At 30.1% G+C, this 14,651-nt stretch overlaps 1 protein-coding gene across 1 annotated transcript in view; it reads left to right on the forward strand.

Annotated features, from left to right (window-relative positions):
- Smp_172370 (hypothetical protein) overlaps nucleotides 1-12,976 on the forward strand; it is a gene marked incomplete at both ends in the record, with an annotated part of 32,272 nt that extends 19,296 nt beyond the window's left edge. Inside the window, 2 exons of the mRNA XM_018793922.1 lie at nucleotides 8,134-8,248; nucleotides 12,917-12,976. Coding sequence (XP_018648386.1) covers nucleotides 8,134-8,248; nucleotides 12,917-12,976 — 175 coding nt within the window. The remainder of the gene's footprint in view (nucleotides 1-8,133; nucleotides 8,249-12,916) is intronic.
- Nucleotides 12,977-14,651: the final 1,675 nt, after the last annotated feature.

Below are 14,651 nucleotides of genomic sequence, written 5' to 3' on the forward strand. Positions count from 1 at the left end.
ATTGTTAAACTAAAAATGAATTAAAACTTTATCCAAATGCACAAGCTAGTGGGTATCAAGACTTAGTAGCTAAGTGAATAATGTGATGGCGTTTGAACTGAGTAGTACTGGGTTCGATTCCCAGAGTGAACATCAACTCAGAGATGAGGTTACGTTCAGCTGGCGAGTCGTAAATAGAACGAAATGCGCGTCCTGGATTACATTGTTAGTCACAATCTATCTCTGCTCATAAGAGAAGAGTGATTTATTCAATGCTTAATAACATATTTTTAAATAGGTTATGCTTGAAGAAATCTAGAAATTGTTAATAACAAATGGAATAATTAATAAAGAATCACAATCTATAATTCTTTATGTTCATTTTAATACGTCATTGCAGGAGATCACATTGTCGTTTTATGAATAATATAATATTTTAGCCCCATTTAAAAAAATCGTTCTGGTGGATAATTTTGAAAAACTTCAAATAATTTTTACCAGTTCATTTTCAATATGAATATAATCTGAATAAAGGACGTTGCCTGATTGATTTACCTTTTTCATGTAAAAGTGTTATCTAGAATACGAAACAAAAATTTATTTGATTGGGATCATGAATCGATTGGTGTTAGACCACCATTGAAAACGTGAAAGCACTGGACGGCCGATTAATCCTAGTATGGGACACCTCACCAGTGCGCATCCACGATCCCACATGCGGAATTCAAACCTGAAAACTTCGGTCTCCAAAAGACTACTGAGCTCGCATCCAACAGTATTAATGTTTTACTTCAATTGATCCATGAATTTCTGCCCAACCATTCATCCATGGTCTGAGGTAGATAGCTGTCTCTACCAGACACGGAATGGACTCCACTGGTCACGGCTTCTCAGTAGAACTCCAGGAAATCATCTCGGAGCCAGTAACTAGTGAGCAACATCAATCGATCTATGATCTCGGTCGAAAGCTCAATAATCTTCACAAACACATACTGATAAAAATTTATTTCTTATGTATGTGAAGAAAATTTAAATTTCAACCTTTTTAATGGATTAAAAATAGTAAACGTAATACTATGTGTACGTTGAACAGATAGTACAGCAATAATAGTGATCATAGTAATGATGATCATTTGTTTCATTCTAGTTTAGTGATAAAAATAAATCCACTTTAGACAGAATTTATGGCAAACCCATATATCAGGTGTTATATATATGCAAAATTCTTTTATTAATTATACAAAAATAAATATCAGTGAAATTGAGATTGTTTATTCTAAAATTTAAAAGATCATACATTTTCCAAGAATCTACCTTGCAGTGAACTTAACGGTTTATATTCAGGTTTGGATGTAAAACCATAACAATCACGTTATAGGTAATAGACATAATTGTCAGTGTTTTGTTTTACTTATTAGACTAATTAATGAACTGATGCTAAATAAAATTATAAAACATCGATAATATTATACTAACATCAAAAAGTAGCTATCCAATTATTACTTTTATGTATTCGGGGTTCAGTTATCGGTATTTTTGTTTCCAGTATGTAAGTTTAGTTTCAGAGAGACTTAAAAATAACTTGAAAGAGAAAAGAAGTTTATGAAAGGTGAGCTGATGACATAGTAAACCCAGAAAACCCACATAAATATAAGGTTAAGCAAACAAAAAACAAAAAAAACACTAGGAATCCCTATATACATGAATGATTAATGAAAATAGAAAGAAAGTTTATAGTATCGAATGTTTTACATATTATCTAAGGACAATTAACCATATATCATTTACCTTAAAAGAAAGTAAAAAGAATAATTTATCATCGAAAATACATGAAACAAAATTATCAATGACCTTATTGTAACTAGAATAATATATAACTATGTAGTACTGTTTGAGTGTATGATCATTTCTAATAAATTAAAATCAGTTAATGTTAGACATTGACATCGTTGGATACCGGCCGGCCCAGTGGTCTAGAGGTTAAGCGCACACGCACGAGACTGATAAGTCCTGGGTTCGAATCTGGCGAGTCGAGAACGTGTATGTGCACTTCTGAGGACTCCAACAATAGGATGAAACGACCGTCCAGTGCTTCCAGGTTTTCCATGGTGGTCTAGCTTCGATTGACTCATGATCTCAACCATTGAAATTATTTCATTAAAAATTTTTATGACATTATTTCAGCTTATTTTATTAAATGAATTATTAAGTTCATGTTAATGTATAATAACTTTCATTTTTTAACTTGTTAATTATATTTTTCTTTTATTTTTTAATTATTCTTCTGAAAATTAATTTTTTTTTATCAGTTTTAATTTATAAATGCCGCATTCAAATGAGATTAGATCAAAAAGAAATTAAATTTGAATAATTTTCATTTACAATGGAACATGTATTCAATAGATTATATATATATATATATATATATATAAAGTGATCAGCTTTGACAAAATATGATTTCATTTATCTTTGATCATACATCAATTCAAAATTTCGCGCTTTTTCAAATTTTGTTTTGATGCGGAATAAAACAAAATGTAATTTATGTAATAAATATAAAGTGATTAGAAGTGAACTAATAGTATTCACCTTTTGTTTGTACCCTTTTGATCTCTTAGATTGTTCTAACTGTCTTTGTTAATGTTTGTTGTTGTTGCTGTTGCACAAATTGATCATTTGAAAGTTAATGAAAACTATCACCCATGTAAATTAGTTAATATTTTTGTTTGTTTTTTTTCTAAAAAAATAATCTAAGCTTTGTTTTACTAAAACAAAGTTTATATGACAACAAAATGCATAAAGACTAGTAAAGTTTATATTATTGTCTTATAAATCATTGTCAACATTCTAGTGTGAATATCAATGAACTGATAAGAGATTTTAAACAATTTGGATATAGTCACTAAGTTTCTGATATGATTGTTAGTTTCACCGTTTTTTTCCTTTCCATAATCTAATAAACAAATGTATAACATGAAAGTAAAATCTGAAGGTGAAAATTAAGTTAGAATCTAATAGTAATGAGTATTGGTCACAGTTTAGAGAGAAAAAAACGTTTGTTTAAAAAGAAGTTGTCATGTAAAATATTTTTCGAAGATTATATTGTTTCCAAGTGATTTTACTTTGATGAGTTACCTTACAAAAAACAGAGACTATTTAAATAAATAAAAAATGAGAATTTGTAAAGCATCTAACCGATGTGGTGTCAGTGTTGTTAATGTTTAATTAAAATTAAATACCGTTCAAAAAGCTTCAGCTCACACATCTGGAACACCTAAATATGGAAATTAACAAGTGAATATTTGTAGCTGACCTAAACACAAAAATAAAACATCTTTCATACATAAGTTTTAGGATATGATATTCTGATGGATAGCTTGGACAGTCTGAATTCTACAACCAACTGATTTTGAATAAACTATAGTAATTGACAAAGTGAAATGTAAGCTCCACTAACTACAATATTGAATAACCTGTTTCTATTATTTATTATTTATGTATTATTTTTAGTTAGAAAATGTTATTTATTTATCTCCTTTAAGTGTTTTTTTTCCTTTTTTTTATAATAATAAAATTTCTGAATAGTTAGGAAGATACATTGTTAAGTATTACTTCACTGATGAGTCTTGGTTAAATGACAAATGAAATGTATCATGGTGGTAACTAAAATTTTTTTCACTGAATTAACGCCAGGAAATATTATTAAAATGATAACCAATTGGTGTTCTAATGACAACTTATTCTTAGCTCGTGATTGTCAATGATGAAAGTTTTTCTCATCAAACTTATGTTAAGCATTAGTTGAGTGGGTTTCGAAATTCGTGTAAGTGTATTTTTGATGTATATTCAAAGAATGACTAACTGATGCCCAACTTGTTTCAAGCAATGATATCCTGATCAGTGATTTTCATCAAATATAATTAATACTTATGTACAAAAGGAATGTGGTTTGTTGCTGTAAACCACATGAGTCCTAACTGAATTATGTTAAACAAAACATTCTTTTGGCCTAAAAGTATATGTTCAAATTTAAATATTATGTAAATTTGCTTGCGACTAGTATAATATAAGATTAAATATTTCCAGACAGATTTCCTGAAATAACTGAATTTTATTTACTCAAAAGAACATGCTTATTAACAATGTAAGAATGTAGTTGTTTAAGTGATGAAAATAAAAGTTTCCAAGAAATGTCATTTTCATTCTGCACTACCTAGATATGTAAGACAGAATAAATGTCTCAAAAAAGCTTGTAAGAGAAAGAATAGGTTACATTGTCGTAGAATGATTAATGTAAACTTTTTTCACATTGGCTGACACTCATTTACAAGGCATATATCCAAGCTTGATGAAACAGATATGTCACGGAGGTTTGAACTCATAACTCTGCCTTTACAGGAGATCTATTCAGTTTGCAAGTGACACGATGATTATTTGATATAATTGAACAAAATAGTTAGAAACCTTATTGGTAATATAAGTGCTTGGTACATGTTTATAATCAATGTTCAGTGCAAAATAAACCTAAATAATTAGTTTATGCCACATGTGGTATAGATCCTCAAATTCCTGATCATATGTTTTATATTTTTCCTGGTGAGTTTTAAAAACAACAAAATATATAAGCTCAATAAAGAGTACGACATACAAATATGTTCTGCTCTCGCTTCGCAATGATAAGCACTAATTAAAAAAAATTTGATTTATAGCTTGAATGTGGATGGAGTCAGCTAAAATAACAACAAATTTTAGTCACATTTCACATTTAAGTATTTTTGCTCCTAAAAACTGTGTTTAATTATATTAAATGTAGAATTGTGTAACTGTGGCACTGAGTTCAAAACCACCTTTTTTTGTACATAAAATCATTAAAAGAAAATGAAAGTTTCTGTTTTAAGCTGATATTCAGATCAAGGTTTCACTTATATTATTTTCATCAGAAAATATACTTTCAAACTAAAATGTCAATAATTTTTTAAACCTACAACATGAACCATGATTTAATAGATTAACTTTTATTAGTATTCTGTATATTTTTTTTCTATGTACAGATTTCATTATGACGTCATTACCGAAACTTTAAATGTTTGGATACGTCATTTAACTGAAAGTCTATAACTTAGAAACGTTTACATTTATAAACAAAGGAAAAACTTCTCTTTACCTCTAGAACATGTGATATATCCGCTTTTAGGAAAAAAACACCAATATTTATGAAATAGAAATTCAAAAGGTTTCATTATTTTTTTGTTGTTGTTGCAAGAAATACTACTTATTTTGAAACAGACAGTTGTAATTAATAATTCAAAGTTTCTAGCAGTTCAGCAACAAAAAAAAGAAAAGTAATAAATTAATTTTATTTTTTGTGCTAGCTTACCAATTGGGTTATGATAATGTTATACTATCATGAATACATTGTGTATTTCTTGTTTGTATAGTTAACTAACTGACAGATGTTGTTGAAATGTATATTATTCAGATTGATATTTTGAATGAATGAATTGTAGTTTTATTAGTTGATCAAAATACTACTTATAATTATTTATAATAGTATTACCTGGATTTATTAATGAAATGTAATGTATTTGGTTAGATATTATGTAGACTTTTCATTTATTAGTGATAAATCAATAAATCAAAATGGTATAATCAAAGGTTATTTCATTTGTTTTGTATGTATACTTTTATCAACATGTTATTGTGTGATGAAGATTTATACTTCAGATGGATACCTTATTGACAAGACTATAATTGTAGTTGCTAACAACATTATGATAATATTATAGTTTCATCAGTCAGTCAGTCACAACGTAGAACTTCGTACGTACGTACATCAGTTCGAGTTGCCATGCCACATTGTCAAAGAGATGCAGTTGTCGATCCCAATCCCATAGTGGTAGAAGTAGTAAGAGTATAAGCATTAATGTGAAAGATCAGGGTTTGAAGATGTTATTCAAGGAGTATAATCCAGTGAAATAAATTTGGAGAGAGAAAGTAGATAGAGACACGAAGAATTCAGAAGATTAAGATTTGGGATTACACAAAGAGTGTATGCACCTTCGCCATTGCAAACGATTTTGAGCCATGTCCAAAGTCTCTAACCATCGATTGCTATCATGTTGCGGATCCCAACCAGGTATTCTACACCTACGAACATGACTCAGTCCACTTGTCAGTGACTTCATGGATTTGTGATACGTAACACGTGTCCCAGCCATCTCAACTGATGAAGTTTCACTACTTCACCAATCGATTTGCCATCCTTACCGAGTACCCGTTTCCTAACAATTGCATTACTTACTCGGTGGTCCTAGGAAATACGATCAATGCTTCGAAGACACCTATGATCGAATACTAGTAGCCTACGAATATCCTCTACTCTTATCGGCCATGTTTCACTGCCATGAAGTAGGACGGAAGTAGTAGCTTCATAAAAATAATGTGATATTTGAAAGAAACGCGTGTTTTTAAATTTATTTTTAAATATGGTTCTTTTATTAAGTTTTGATATGTGGATAATGATGAGTAAATAAAAAAACAGTTGTGATCTAGTTAGTAATGACATTGAAGAATTATTGATATTATGAGCTTAAAACTTACAGAACTTTCTTATTCGCTAAAACAAAATCCATTTTGGTTAGCGGAAATGTTACATAATTTAATTGAATACACAAGTGTGCTTGTGCTGAATGACTTCTTTGAACGTTGTGAAGTTCAGCAGAAATGAAGCATATTTAATAATAACGACTAAAGTTTTCATTGCGAAGTAATGATTTTTTATGTACTGAGATTACTTCGCTTTCAGTTTACATGTAGTAAAGTATGAATATGGGTCATTTTTATCTTGTTTCATTCACCTTTATTTAATGAACTAAAACGAAATATAAACGGTGAAGATTTGAACAATAAATAATGTTGTTGTTTTTCTTTCTTCGCTAAAACAACTGACTTTAAAGTGTTAACGAAACATATTATGTGAGTAGTATACGTTTCTACTGTACTTGTTTTTTCTCAACTAATTAGCGTTTGAATAACAATAAACATTAGTTCTATAAGATATTGCTGAGGTAGACAGAAAGATGTTATGAGTTTCAAAACATTCACTATGTATGTTTAGTTGAGTTCACATGTTTACACTTATGAAAAAGAACTATGGGTTAATTGGTCTTATTAATTATATTGATACAATATCTAAATTTCATTGTCACTTATCGAAATACACAAGCGTCGTTTTTAAAAATCTTTTAAAACAGATAGTAGATAAGATTAATGTTTAAAAATTTGTTTATTGGAAGTGCGAATTTCAGTGATACCGAAATCTGTTGGCTAGACAAAATGTTCAGTTTATATTATAGACCGATCACATTCGATCAATCATTAAAAACCAGAAATAACTAAAAGTTCTTTGTTCCTGGGATGAAACGCTTCACAATCATGCATCTGTGACCTCACTGAGATTTATACTGGGACTTCCAGATATAGCGATAGGTACGTACCACTAGGATTACTGAACTGGAATCCAATAATATACATGTTTGACTTGAATCAATCATAATATTGGGAAACCACGTTCATTCTTATCAGTGAGCAGGATCAATGCACCTGACATGGTTATGTTAATAAGATAGACTGTGGATACTGTAGGACCTCCAATACTTTTGAATCTCCTGTTAAAATAATCATGCATTCACTAGTAACTAGCTTCAAGATAGCGATCCCGGATAATTAGTGACAATTTCTGACCAGTGGAGATTGAACAAGCCGGTCGTGAAGCGGTTACTTACTGAAGGGAATGGAAGATGTTTTATCAATATCTTGATTGATTGAAGTTAGACATGTATATTATTGGATTCCAGTTCAGTAATCCTAGTGGTACGTACCTATCGCTATATCTGGAAGTCCCAGTATAAATCTCAGTGAGGTCACAGATGCATGATTGTGAAGCGTTTCATCCTAGGAATAAAGAGTTTTTAGTGCTTTCTGATTTTTAGTGTCTAACTAAACAAGATCGATTCGTGGTACAAACTATGAAAAATTGACAATTTTCATTCATTAGTGAATTGCTCATTGTATATACATTCTATAAATATATGGATATTATGATTCACATATTTCATATTCACAAAATGTTATTAAAATTTTTTTCTCCTACAGATTTGATTTTGATACTCAAACTGAGCATACAAACTTGAATATGCATGATGATATTTATCGTAAAGAGAATGAAATACGTAAGGCAAAAATAGCATTAGCTGGGATTGAAGTACAAGTGAGTCATATTTATTTTCTTTTCAGTAATACTTAATGCTGTATATATAAATATGTGAGTCAATTGAGTCAATTGAAACTAGACCACTATGGAAAACCTGGAAGCACTGGACGGCCATTTCGCCCTATTATGGGACTCCTCAGCAGTGCTTCCAGTGCTTCAAGTTTTTCCATGGTGGTCTAGCTTCAATTAACTCATGATCTCAACTATATAAAATTACTAAAATCTCTACCAAACCCCTTCTGTTTTGATTTCGTTAGGATTTTTAGTTACTTCTAATTTTAGCATTTTGTTATAAGGTGTTTATTATACAGTCATTATATTTATAATTATTATGAACAAGTTAGATGAAATCGTAATTGGGGTTTAATCAGTTACCGAGCAAATAGGTACTAGAACTCATTATTGATTAAATTACTCTTCTTATGTTTTCTGGGAACTTTATAATTTTAGAAAATGTATGTTGGTAATAATTTAAACACCAATAAATTTTAGTTGATTTAGAAAATTAAATAAAAAAGGGACTTTTTTACAGCCTTTTTAAAATCTAATTTATAGAAGTTCATTACTTTCATCTTATTCATTACCAAACTAAGTATACTGTAATAGATAATCCCATAATCATTAAATTCATCATGTCTATTGTGAGACTTGGATGACTGAAGTTGGAATGTTGAGTGAGGACTGTTGGTGTATCCTTAACTAGGAAACAATGACTGTTTAAAGCTCTCCATCTTTTGATGAGTAGCAAAAAGCTATCTTTCAATAGATCAATCTCTGCAGAGTTTTTAAATTAGACTTAATAATAATGGGGTGACGATTTAAATCTAACAGTTATGTGATAGTGTTTATTAAAGGATGATTTCAATATTTTACTGATATCAAAAAACGACCTTCATATAGTATGCTTAAGGTTTTGTTATACTGATTTGATATCGATGTTTGAAATATTTATCTTCTCAACTTATAAAATCAAGCCTTTTGATTTTTAGAACACGATTCTTAGTTGTTTTTTGCATTTTTGAGTCGATTGTTTGTTCATTTAATTATTTTGAAAAAAATTAATGGCAGATTAAGATATTATTGATATTTCCATTTTTGAAAGTATTTACTTGTTGATTAATTTATTGATTGTTTGAATCTTCCCATCGATATTTAGGACTGCAATTGACCAGTCTCTATTTTGGCATATGTGCATCTCAATATTGCTTTGATTCACAAGCATTATAAGCAGAAATGGATAGTGGCTAGTATTGTAATCCAAGGTGGGCTTTTCGTTCTATTAAGAGCTCGTCAACCGGGTGTACCTGTATCCTGCCGACGAGTCCTAAATAAGACGAAACACGGGTTCTGTATTCCACTGCTGGCCACAATCCATCTCTCTTTAAATTTATGTTTGTCATATTTTATCAGCTGAGTATTTTCAGCAATAAAAACGATTAAGGTAATGATAAGAGGGAAGTTTATCAAATATTTTCTTTCTAGTTACTTGAAGTATTGGAACATTATCACTTGATCTATCTTTAATAATGTACTCGAACCTAAGCTGTGTACACTTTATCCAATTGTGTAAATACTGTAAACGTTTCTTCATCTTTAGGATTTATTTTAATTAATTATTTGTGAGTGTTGCCTAGACAAAATAGTATATTAAAGTAAGACTATAACATTAGAGCTTGTATTTTGAAAGGTTATGTGTAATGAACGAAGTGTCAAATGAATACAGGAACTTGTTAGATTAAGCAAGAAACGAAAATATAATTTGTTAGTTGAATTCATAAGTCAATTGAAGCAAGACCGCCATAGAAAATCTGGGAGCACTGGACTGCTGTTTAGTTTTAATATGGTACTTCTCAGCAGTGCGTATCCGCGACTTAACACGTGGGATTCGAACGCAGGAACTTTAGTCTCACGCGTGAACGCTTTACTTCTAGACCACTAAGCTGGCTGACATCCAAAGGTGTTAATGTATAACTCCAACCAATCCACGAAATTGTCTTCAAAAAGTTGTTATCTCACAACAGACCCGGTTGAACTTCACTGGTCACTGCTTCTCACTAGAACTCCAGGAAATACATCTTGAAGGCAGTCACTAATGAACATATGATGATTATTATTAGAAAGAGGTTTTGTGGAGATTGTATTTATTTATTAATTGAATTCATGAGTCAATTAAAGCTAAACCATCAGGTTTTCCATGGAAATTTACATTAATAAATGTAATTTAATTTGTTTAAATTTATTTCTTTTTTTCCGGTATTTTTTAAAAAAAAAATGTTAACTGTTAATCTAATAGCACTATAATTATTCTTATTTATTTATTCTATGGTCTATAAAAGTAGTTAATGTTTGATATAATTCAGTAGTAAACATCATTTTCAAAATAAAATTAAATTAATAAATTAAATAAAATTAATTAAATAAACTTTTTAATCATTATTTTTTTTTGCTAACAGGTTACATTAAAATAAAATCATAAATATTAAATTTTTTCAGGTTAATTTAATTGGTCAAATGTATTAAAATGAGTTCGTGATTTTTTCCTGAAAAAAAAGAAAGAATTTTTTTCTTTGATAAAAGAACTTCTTTTGAGGGGGGGGAAATGATTAATGAGAATTAGTTTATCAAAATTATTTTTAAAGTAAGATATTTTGATAATAATGAGATATCTTAAGTAGACAAATATTGAATTTCTAATATCCTGATAACTTTGCACATGTTGTTATGCTTAGTCATTTGAAAAGTTATAAATTCAGTTTTATCTAGGCTTTAAAGATTTTTGTATTTACAAATGTATTACTACTATTTTAAAAATCAATTTACTAAACGTTCAATTTATCCAAAGTTATGAGGCTAATTATTGTTAACGTTAGTAAAGAAACCATGGTATTAGTTAGTTAATTTTATGAAATAAATGTTTTCTTGACAAAGGTAATGAATTGTTTTATTAGTTTATCCGAAAACCTCAGTTAATATGCTTATTTAGCTGTTTTTGCCCGAACCTTAATTTTACTATGTGTGGGCACAGGTATTAGAGTACCTTAAGTTCTGATAAATTGACACATGAACAATGAATTTGTTTTCATTGGTTTTCCTTAATATTTTAGTCTGGGATTGAAGTTTTCTTTGATTGACGAATTTTTGTATTATTTTACATGTATAAGCAGATATGGATGATGGATGGTAGTGGAATCCAAAACGCACGTGTCGTGCTATTTGGGATTAGTTAGCTGGATGTACCAGCATCCCAAAGTTGGTGTTCACTCTGGAACTCGCACCTAGTACAGTTTAGTTCAAACGACACTACGTCATCCACTTAGCATTGTGTCCTGATAGCCACTCGCCTATGCAATGGGGTGAAGTTTAAACCCACTTAGTATTGTTTACTTGAATTTACCCATTGATGTTTAGGAACGAAATTGATCAGTCTCTTATTGACATAAGTGCGTCCCGTGCGTATTACCTCGATAATGCCTTAAATAACCTCAAACAACTAATGCAAAGTGAACAAATATGGCAAATATAATTTACTAGAAAAAATAACGAAAAATTCTTAGTGGTCAAAAGGCTGCAGAAGTACGACTGTTGAGTTAACCGCTGCAATTGTATCGATTGAAATCGAACTGTAATAGTTATGCATATCTTGGGATACTTTCGTAATATAGTAAAATGATGGTTGGTACAAAGTTTGTAATGATATTGATTCAAATGTTTGATCGTTTGTTTTACGGGCGCATTAGTAACCTAAGCTTATAGTTATAAAGACGTTTAAACAAAGAAGTGGGGAATGCAGTTGATCTTATAAATTTTCCGCCTTTCATTACAAAAATGAGAGGAAGATCTTATCTGTAAGCTAGTCGTTAGTGAGCTTATAATTATTACAACTACAGGATTTTGTAGAGGTAGTAGAACGTTTATAGATTTTTTCAGTCACATTTCTGAGAAGTCCCATACTAGAATTACATATGTATTATTTCGTTTTACTGTTGATAATTTTATTCTCATCATATCTCTTACTTGGTTGTCAGCTAAATTTACTTGAACTCTTTCTTCAACAATAGAATTTTAATAATTTCAGTGTTTAATCTAACTTTAAACTGTAAAAGTCCAATATATAGGAAAGACTGGATTATTCAGCTGAATATTTTACTAACACTACCATAATCAAGATATTGAGGTTATTAGAATTTTTCTACATGTCTACACTTAAAGAAAATAGAATAAGACTGAAGAATTGCACGTAACATCAGGCTACACATAGTCGTTATGCTAGAGAAGTTGATCAATTACTTTTAAGATGCATGATAATTAACAAAACATTTAGTGGAAACACAAGTGTTAGAACCATAAGAATACATCATAATTCTTCTCTGTATGTAGATAGGCGGGAATTTCATGCATACTGTGACTGCAAAAAAACATTAGTTTCCTAATAAAATAATAATTAGTTAAAATGTTGGGAGTATACAAAAGGTAAATATCAATGATTTTATTTTGATGCTATAAATAATATGGTGATAATTGTTTTCTTATATTATAAGTTTATACATCTTTATGAGTGTGTAGAATAGATATGTTAATTATAGTTGTAATGATGCATAAAAAAATGAGAGGGAAACGTAATACTCTCATTAATGAAGCTCATATGACTTTCATTTTTTTGTACAGACACTTCAAGATGAAACGAAAATGTTGTTTGTAAACATTTTGATTGATGAATTTGTATAAGCTAATAATATTTAATATAGAACTATGACGTTTATTACAAATGGGAAGCCAAATTGAAGTTTTGTAAAATAAGTTATGAGATTTAAAAATACATAATGAAATAATACAAATTAGGATTAATTCTAACCCAAATAAACATATTTTTATAATTAATTTTGTTTCATTTAAAAGTACACAGTAGCGTCTAAGGAGGATGATATAGGAGAATTTCAGAAAGATTATGACATGTTCATACTGTTAGTTAGTTTTGGCAGTGTTTCAAACTCGTGAATATGGCAAAGTCAGTGACTTTATTTAGAATGTTGTGATATAGATGTTAGTCAAAGTTTTGAAAGAATATCGTTCATAGTTTACATTGCATCAGGCAATGAACTAAGATAAAGCCACTGAACAATGATACTTCGTAGTTCATTGGATATACGCAACTAGAATATAATTTTTTTTAAGAATCCTGCATCTGAGCTCCTGTAACGTAACCATTTCTCGTGTGAAACAATTCAGTAACACGAGTATTTGCTTTAACTGTATATATTTCTGAACACGTCTGTGATAGATACCTGTAATGAAGCAACCCGATTGTGTTTAAATTTAAAATAGTTCGAATATAAAGGATTGTTGATTTACAAAGTAATTATTAAAGTTGAAGCAGCCTTTAATAATTAAGTGCCTGGCCACAGTATATATGATCTAAGGCACAATATGTAGAAATGATGCACATTATACATTTGAAATTTACAGTACACGAGCAATTAACTTGTGAAATGTTGCGGTACGTAGGCAAGATTAAGAGTTTCTTACAATCAACGTCACATTTTAATCTGATGAAAGATTTATTTGGATGTTGCTTGTTAGTTTACTGTAGTTTATCACTGATCCGAGTCAATCATAAATAAACTAACTTAGATTTAAATTCACTTAGTATTATTTGTTTGAATCTCCCCATTGATGTTTAGGACTGCAATGGATAAGTCTCTTATTGGCATATGTGAATACTGTGCGTATTGCCTCGATATAGCCCTGATTTACAAGCATTATAAACAGAGATAGATGTTGACTAGCAGTGGAATCCACGATACGCGTTTCGTCCCCTTTGGGACTCGTCAGCTGGATGTACCTGCACCCCATTGCACAAGTAAGTGGCTATCAAGACTCAGTAGCTGAGTGGTGACGCGATGGCGTTTGAAGTGAAAGGTATTGAGTTCGAGTCACAGAGTGGACATCAAATTTGGGATGCGGATACATCCAGCTGACTAGTCCCAAATAGAACAAGACGCGCGTCCTGGATTCCACTGCTAGCCACTATCCATCTTTGCTTATAAATTTAGATTTAGATATTTTAATTAAGGCATTTCTCAACATTTAATAACCTTTAACTATTTTGGCCTCTATGTTCATTAGTTTAATCACTATCTCTATTCGAATTAATACAAACCAATTAGGTCAGAAAAAGTATAAAGAATGGGGTTTTCCTTAAATTCAATTTTCCTGTTATGAGTAATAAATTGAGCTGAAATTTGTTTAGCAATCGCTATACGAGAATGATACATTTAACATATTAAAGGGAATAGATTTCACACTAATTAACTTTGAGTTATGTATACATATATACTCACCATAAAACTACAACCAAAACAAAAGGCTTATCTTTCTATTTATGATCAATGAAATTTGTACA

This window comes from Schistosoma mansoni, chromosome 1 (genome assembly GCF_000237925.1).
Source record: "Schistosoma mansoni strain Puerto Rico chromosome 1, complete genome".
NCBI lineage: Eukaryota > Metazoa > Platyhelminthes > Trematoda > Strigeidida > Schistosomatidae > Schistosoma > Schistosoma mansoni.